The sequence below is a fragment of the Sorex araneus genome, chromosome 3 (assembly GCF_027595985.1).
Source record: "Sorex araneus isolate mSorAra2 chromosome 3, mSorAra2.pri, whole genome shotgun sequence".
Lineage (NCBI taxonomy): Eukaryota > Metazoa > Chordata > Mammalia > Eulipotyphla > Soricidae > Sorex > Sorex araneus.
In genome coordinates, this window is record NC_073304.1 from 233848392 (window position 1) to 233856650 (window position 8259).

At 56.3% G+C, this 8259-nt stretch overlaps 1 protein-coding gene across 1 annotated transcript; it reads right to left on the reverse strand.

The window, feature by feature from the left end:
- Window positions 1–1506: 1506 nt before the first annotated feature.
- On the reverse strand, window positions 1507–4879 carry LOC129403541 (CMRF35-like molecule 2). The gene is made up of 4 exons (XM_055132277.1): window positions 4819–4879; window positions 3479–3814; window positions 2373–2424; window positions 1507–1645 (listed from the first exon to the last, which is right to left on the reverse strand). The coding sequence occupies exons 1-4, from the start codon at window positions 4877–4879 to the stop codon at window positions 1507–1509; spliced, it is 588 nt and encodes a 195-aa protein (XP_054988252.1).
- Between the last annotated feature and the right edge of the window lie 3380 nt (window positions 4880–8259).

Below are 8259 nucleotides of genomic sequence, written 5' to 3' on the forward strand. Positions count from 1 at the left end.
ATGCGGTTGCGTGGTCCAAGAATATGTTCAGTCGTATGTAAAGCCTGGCTCAAAGTGTGGGAAATGTCCTTGAGCATGGCGGTGTGAGCTTCAGGAAGTTTTCGGCTGCTAGGGATGGGTCCCTTGGAGCGGGGAGGGCTCTCACTCACCCTGCTCTGGAGGCCCCGAGTGAAACAGCCTGATGTGGAGTTTAATGGCATGGCTATGGTGGCGTCATGTTGCTCTCTTCCAGGAGAAAAAGCCTGTGATCTGGATGGTAGGCCAGGGCCACCTGGTTTTTATATTGTTTTGTTTTTTGGGGGGGGGGCTCCACACCCGGCAGTGCTCAGGACTCAGTCCTGGCTCTGTGCTCAGGGATCACTTCTAGAGGGCTCAGGGATCATATGGGGTACCGGGGATTGAACCTGGGTTGGCCGTGTGCAAGGCAAGCGCCCTCCCCACTGGCTATCCCTTCAGTCCCACTGCTTGGAGTATTTGAAGCTCTGGGCATCTTCACTAAAGTTCAAGGGCGACAGAGATAGGCAGGTGTGATAGTCCACTTGTCCAGCACTTGACCAAACCGATCCCAACACTTTATAGGAGCCCCGCAAGCCCCGCCAGGAGGGAAACCTGATCGCATCCAGGAGTAAGCCCTGAGCACCAATGGCTGTGTTCCCCAAACAAAGAACAGCACGCAGTATGGGGGAAAGCTGGTTTCCAGAAGGGTTTTGGGAGCCTAAGTCCCGTCCCTGCCAACACCATGCCAGGAAGTGGGATTTCTCACCGGTCAAAGTTCATCCGTGATCCAAGGTTCGGTCTCAGACCACTTCTCAGGCTCAATCGTTTCACGGCTCCCCCCCCCCACGGGTAAAGTGAAGTCCCCTGAGCTCAGCGACCCCCTGGGCGGGCAGCATCCCCCCAGCCTTGTTGGGACATATTCTCACAGCAGCTTCTGCTTTCACAGATGTTCCAGCTGCGTGTCACCCGGGGCTTGTGGGTGTCCTGAAATGCCCCTGTGTGTTGAGCCTGGGGGAGCTCGTTGCTAGGCCCCTGCTCCCTTGAGAAGCTGCCTTGGGTCCATGTGCTCAGCCTGGGCCTCTCCCTCGGAATTCATGGTCGGGTGTGCTGGAGACAGCTCTCTGCTTCATCCCGGAAGCACCAGAGTCTTTGGCTAAAGTTTTTTTTATATATATATGTATATACATATATTCATATATATATTTACTTTTGCTATTTGGGTCCCATCTGGTGATGCTCAGGGGTCACTCCTGGCTCTGCACTCAGGAATCACTACTGGTGGTGCTTGGGACACCATATGGGATGCTCGGAATCAAAGCTGGGTCAGCCGCGTGCAATGCAAAAGCCCTACCTATCGCTCCCGCCCCGACTAAAGGGTTTTAACGTTGTGTTCACGAGTCTCTGGAAAGCCCTGGAGAGTGCTGAGGGCTGCGACCCGGACGTCCCTTCTGGTCCCAGCGAGCATTTGTCTGCGTCTCTGGATGGGGTCGGTGGCACCACATGGGACACCTAGGCCAGGCTGCCGGGGGTGGATCCCTGAAGGCCCCTTGGGCGCCGTCTCCCCCAGAGGACAGCCCCCAGCACGCCCAGCAGCAGGGGCACCTTCAGAAGGATGAGGAGCAGGAAGGGGGCGTAGCCGAGCAGGAACCTGGAGGGACACGGACAGGAAGTGAGTCTCCTAGGGGAGCATCTTCCAACTCTGTACAGCTTTGCTTCTCTGTGGGGGGAGAGTACCGGGAGGGGCTGCCAGCAGGGCTGTGGGGGTCCCCCTTGACGCACAGCAGCAGCGGCTCAAAAACACTCCAAGGGCACATGGAGTTTCTGGGACGAAGGCCGCCCTCCCCTTCCCCACCCTCTGATTTCTACCGGTGAGCATCTCCCAGGCCCCAGGGTAGGGGGCAGGGGGCTCTGAGTCCCACAGTCCCACCGCAGTGCTGGGCTCCGCAGGGCCCCAGGGGTTCCCACAAATATAGGATGTGTCCAGGACGCTGGGGATGCGGAGACCTCACCTGGCCCTGGGGATGCTCGAGTTCGGCTTCCTGAGGGGGGGCCTGAAGGGGCCCAGGAGGAGGCTGAGGCCTGCACCCCACTTTGGGCTGCCCCATTCTGCTCCCCCTCCCGCCTCTCAGCAAATGGTCAGACTGAGAGCGAGTCCGGGTTCCGCAGGAAAGTCCTAGAACAGCTGCGTTGATACGTGCTTGTGGGACAGACATGCTCCACCACGCATACAATGTGTATGATAAACATGCATGTACATGCACACACATACAGACATATGTCTTTTCATGACAGATGTCCTGAGGGGCTCTACTGGGGACAGGGACAGCACCACAGGGTTGGAGATCCTTCTGAATAGAGGCCACGAGACCCCACACCGGTACGTGCCCGTGTAGGCTTCTGTGAGGTTTTCCAGGAGTTGATATGACTCTGAGAGTGGGCACAAACCCCAGCATTTCTTCCCCGTACCCTGGGTGGTGCCCTGAGCACTGCTGGCCCCCAGACCACCAGGTGTAGCCCCCAATAAACCAACAGCGGCAGACGGGGAGTTTACCAGGAAGGGGCTCAGACCAGAGCCGCAGAAACCATATAGGGGCCCCTGGACAGGGTCCAGCTGTGGCTGAACTTCTGACCTGGGCTTTGTGGTACTGCAATGGGCCGGGACCACTGTGCCCGGCGTTGGGAGCAGAGGAGACTGTTCCTGTGAGGCATTTAGTGTGCGGGGGTCTCGCCACATGCTGCTGCTTCCCAGCACCCCAGAAACCTGCCTTTGCCCAGGCAGGGCCAGTGAGCTGTGTCCCAGGTTAGAAGGTGACATTGCAGCTTCCAACCCGCATGCGCATGGCACTGTCCGGGGACAGGGGAGGAAGTGCCACCCCAGGTCACCCCCAGAGAAGGCCACCTGCAGGATGTCTTACCCAGTGCTCGAGGCCGGCTGGGACCCATCCTGGCCATGGGCACTGTGAGGGGTGCTCCCTGCGGCCAGCGTAGTGGACAGCACGGAGGTCCTTTCGGTGGCCCATGCCGAGGTCTGGGTCCTTGTGTCGTACATACGCAGGGTTGACTCTGGCGCTGGTTCCGGGAAAGGAAAGATAAACAGGCTGAGTCTGTCCCGGCCCCTGCCCTGTACAGCTCACCCGGAGGGCACAGGATGGCGGCCCCCAGACTCTGCTGGCCCACTGAGCACTTCCAGAGGGGACCCGACAATCTAGACTCTAGCCTGCCCAACCCGTTTCCACCCCCAGTCTCCTACCCAAGAGCTCTGTCTACACCGCAGTCTCGCAGCCACTTCTCAGGCACCATCTGAGCCCAGCGCCCTCACCCTCGTCCTGCCGCCTCCACCCCGCGTCCTCCGGCCCTAAAGCCCAGCATGGGGTAGCAGGGCTGACCCTTGGGGCTCCCCTGACCCATCAGTATCCTCCCACCTTTGCTCAAGTCTCAGATCTGAGCCCTGCCCCTGCCCCTCCTCCCTGAAACTCCTCACCTGGGGACACGGACACCACCACCTGGGCTCTGGTATCCCATATGTATATAGGCCGTGAGACCCCACACCAGTACGTGCCCGAGTCGGCTTCCGTGAGGTTCTCCAAGGTCACAGTGAAGGTGAGGTTTGCTGGGTCGTCCCTGATGGTCACGCGGCCCCTTCTTGCTTCCCGCTGTGTCTCTGACGTCTCCACAACCACACTACGTCGTGTGACACATGGAGCTTTGCACCAGTATTTGCTGTTGTTTTTGTGTTCCTGTTTGTACCTGCACCACACGCTCAGCGACTCCCCGACGGTGCCATGCACGGAGCCGGGGCCCCTCAGGGACAAACAGCCTGGAAAGCACAGCCGGCTCAGGGCACCGGGCACCATGGGCCCCCGCGGGTTACCAGCTCACACCAACTGCCCCCATCAGCCACACCCCTGTGACTCTCTGGGCTCCGCTGCAGATTCTGACCCCAGCAGTCTCCTGCTTTGGACCCCAATCTCCTCTCCGCTGCCCTCCCTGCCCGCACCAACCAGGGCAGGACCCAAAACTGCCTCCAAACACCCACCTGCCCCCCCCCCCCCGCAGCTGGGACACTGGCAGGACATCCCATACCGGGTCCCCCAGGATACTGAACCCCACAGCAGAGAGGGCGTCAGAGAAGTGTCAAGGGTATTATTGCGGGGCGAAGTTTGGGTCATGAAATCACCTCACCCAGTGCAGAGACCCCATTCCCAGGAAGCGTCTTCTTTTCCAACATGACTTGCATGGCTGCCAGTCAGTGGAGCATGGGGAGGGAGGCGTTGTCAGGGCCCCTGGATGCCCGTCCGTTTAGGACTCGGGGGCTGGGACTGGCAGAGGCAGGGGCGAGGCCTTCCTCAGGCCTGGGGACAGCAGGAGCAGCTCCCTCCACTCTCTGGTGTCATACAGGGGTAGTGTGTCCGAGTGGTGTGTGTGTGTGCCTGGTTGTGTTTGAGTGGTGGATGTGTGTGTCTGGTGTGTGTCTATGCGTGTAAGTTTCTTGTGTGTGAGTTTGGTACGTGAGTGTATGTAAGTGGCATGTGAGTCTGGTGGCATGTATGTATGAGTGGTGTGTTTGTGAGTGGCATGTGTGTGTGTTATGTATGTTGTGTGTGTGTGAGTTGTATGTGTGTGGGTATGTGTGTGTGTGTGAGAGAGAGTGTGTGTGTGGCTCAGGTCACCATCTCCAAGGTCCAACTCTGCGCTTCCTTTCCGCCAGTCCAACTCGCCTCTTCACACTGGGCCCTTGTGTCCGGGTGGTGACATGAGAGGCGTTCTGGAAGCTTCTCTGCCACTCCGTCCCTGCGGCTGTGCGTACCCCCGAACTCTCACCTGGGTGGTGGATGAGGAGCAGCGCCCAGGGCAGCCACGGGGCCCGCACCCACGGGCTCATTGGGCAGGAGGGAGGGGGCCGCAGCGGCAGGCTGTGTGGGGTCCAGCGGAGGTGGGGGACAGCTCCCGCGTCCCCACTTCTCTGGCCTGTCTCAAGCCTCCACCACTCCTTCCGGCTGTCTTACTGGTGGGCAGGAAGCCTCTAGAGAAGGTGGTGGCCCCCTGGGTGCACACGGCTGGGAGCCCCTCCCTGTGTCACCTCGTCACTTCCTTGCTTTCAGTGTGGGAGGCGGGCCATCCCAGACACCCTGACTTCTACATTTAGTCATATTATTCCCAGGGCTGCTGCGTCCCTTGGACTTTGGGACACCCTCACCGTCCCCAGAGAGGAAGAGAAGTGAGGTCAGACATAGTCCAATGAGAGGGGGCCGGGAAGCGGGTCTGTGTGGACAGGGGATCCCCACTCCAGGGGGGCCTGACTGCTGGATGTGCAGTTCCACATGACCCAGAACCTTTTCTCGGAGACCCCCAGGGCTGGGTAGGACCCCCGAGCTCTGAATTGCTTGTTTTCTACTGAAGAGTGGCCTGCTGGGGACAAGGAGGCAATTCTAGAGTCCCTGTGCTGTCCCCCGGCCCTGTCACGTGCCCGCCCCACAATCCTGCTCCTGCTCCAGGTTCAAACGGAGACAGGGGCGTCCCATCAGAGCCCCCGCACCTTCCGGCCTTTTTCGTTCTTTTGTTTTAGGTTTTGAGGCTGTTCCTGACAGTGCTCGGGGCTGACTCTGGCTCTGTGCTCAGGAGTCACTCCTGGAGGGCTGAAGGGTTGCAGGGATCAAACCCAGGTTGGCTGCGTGCAAGCAAGCGCCCTGCCTGCTGTATTAGTGCTCTGGCCCCTGCACGCTCTGGGGGGTCTGTCTGTGGTGTGTCCCCTCCTCTCCAGGGCCTCATCCGGAACCAGCCCCCTCGGCGTCTCCCTCTGCGTTTCTCCACGGTGCTTCTTGCCTTGCCCACTCGCACTCCCTCCTCACACGCGGCTGTCTTGGTGGGTGCTCAGTGCTCGCCCCTCACCCTCACCCCAGGGCCGGCTGACCTGCACCATCTGCTTTTGTTTCATTTCCTTTATTTGATTTATCTTTGTAGCCAGCCCTGGCAGTGCTCAGGCCTGACTCCTGGCTCTGTGCTCAGGGATGACTCCTGTCGGGGCTGGGAAACCCTGTGCGGGTCAGGGGATCCACCCGGGATTGATCGCGTGTCCAGCGAGTGAGTGAGGCTGTAGAAGGGGCCCCTCTGCATGGAGGATATTTGAGGTTTGGGACAACAAGCTCAGCTGAGGGATCTCCACCCCGCACCCCCCCTGCAAGGTCTGTCCCTACTTCTGTGTCATCTGCACGGTCTCTTCTGTCTCACTGGCCCCGTGAGAAAAGAATCTTCCTCTTTTCCAAACTCGTGCTGAACCCAGAGGGCTGGGCTGATGGCTGGGGGATGGGTAAGAACACCTACAAATGGAGCTGGAGCGACAGTACGGGGGGAAGGAACTGGCCTTGCACATGACCGACCCAGGTTCTATCCCCGGCACCCCAAGGATCTCCCAATCCCCCCCAGGTGTGAGTGTACAACACCACAGATTTGGCCTCTCCCCCACAGCACAGCACTGCAGCCACATCTTAGATCTGGCAGCCCAGCCGCCCCGTGGGAATCACACCCACGCTCATTTCCTGGAGGGTTCCCTCTGTGTGTGTGAGGGGGCGCTGCGGGGGGTGAGAGGCAGTGATGGAGACACCCCCAGCCGGGGCAGCCCGTGGGGCATAAATCCCCAGGGAAACTGTCTCAGGCCGCCGGTCCATGTGTTCATCCTGGCCCTCTCCATCTGGAATTCTAAGTCGGGGTTCGCTGGGGAGAGCGCTCTAGCACTCCCAGGGAGCACCAGAGACATTATCTAAGGTTTTTTTTTTTTGCTTCTTGGGTCACATATGGTGATGCATAGGGGTTACTCCTGGCTCTGCACTCAGGAATCACTGGTGCTTGGGGGATCATATGGGATGCTGGGAATCGAACCCAGGTCAGCTGCGTGCAAGGCAAATACCCTTCCTATCGCTCCAGCCCCAGCTAAGGGGTTTTAAAGTTGTGTTCCCGAGTCTCTGCAAAGCCCTGAGAGCGCTGAGGGCTGCAGTCTGGACCCCCACGCTTTGGGGTCCCATAACTGATTTTCTTGTCTGCATGAGGGGTAGACCCTATGAGAGAGAGGAAAGATTTGTATCTGGATTTATGCAAATGAACAAATGAACATAGTGCCATGGAGCGTCTCAAAAACCTACTGAAGGTACAAAGAAGAGAGAAGCAAACATTTCACTTTACTCACAGTGTGATGTAATACACGTTTGCTGTAGGTCCTAGTCAAAAGAAGCTAAAATCTCTAGTGATAAAGCATACAGTCTAGCATCACTTTTTTTTTTTTTTTTTTGCTTTTTGGGTCACACCCGGCAATGCTCAGGGGTTATTCCTGGCTCTACACTCAGGAATGACCCCTGGTGGTGCTCAGGGGACCATATGGGACGCTGGGAATTGAACCCGGGTCGGCCGCGTACAAGGCAAACGCCTTACCCGCTGTGCTATCGCTCCAGCCCCCTAGCATCACGTTTGTCCCTTGACTTCCCATTATCTATGATAAATGTTACAGGAGTCCAGTGTACAGTCTAACATTCCTAATTCATTTGATCCCATGTTGAAAAACCCTTGATTTTCTGCAACTTTTGAAGAATTCAATGATCAAAGAGCACTGTAACAGGAGTCCAGAAAATCTGTCCAGTATCTTTTCCATAGGGCTTACCAAGAAGGTACTAGAACGATTCCGAAGATATGATTAAAAGAGTTTCTTATAAGAATATAGTTTAATCAGTTTCTTTCCTTAAAGTACAACCTCAAACCTTCTACACATTCCTTAACATTCATTGTGTCCTGTAACTTTCTTCACCCCACTTCAAAACCAACTTTTCTTTAACAGGATTCTTTTCCTTTTTCCCACTGATGGTCTCTCCATCCATTATCTTTCTGACTTAATAGTTACATCTGTATTAGTACATCATGATCTCCTAAGTTTAGACACAAGTTACCAATCATCTCACTTAACATGACAAAACTACTCTGTAGAGATGTTTCAAATACATTAGACTAGTTCTATAGATATTCAAAAAGCCTGAAAAATGCTCCCAATTAAACTTTTTACAATGTATATTCACTGGGCAAATGTTCACTTCACATTAGAAATGAACCAGGAGACATCTTTAGAATTCTGATCTCCAGGAAATCATAGACATAAGAAGATTAAAACATTATTAGGTTACCATGAAACAGTAAGAATTTCACACTTGTCTGAAGGTCAGGAATAGGGTAATACCCAGTGACAAAGCTCTGCATGAAATAAAGTCATCAAAATAATAGCAC

What these genes read in the sequence shown, in the direction of transcription:
- LOC129403541 (XM_055132277.1), bottom strand. Translation starts at nt 4,879, where the DNA reads ATGAGCCCGTGGGTGCGGGCCCCGTGGCTGCCCTGGGCGCTGCTCCTC. An exon ending in GGTGGTGTCCGTGTCCCCAG is followed by an intron (nt 2,425 to 3,478) that starts GTGAGGAGTTTC and finishes GCCCACTCTCAG; the next exon opens with AGTCATATCAACTCCTGGAA. An exon ending in GCCTACACGGGCACGTACCG is followed by an intron (nt 1,646 to 2,372) that starts GTGTGGGGTCTC and finishes GTGTCCCTCCAG; the next exon opens with GTTCCTGCTCGGCTACGCCC.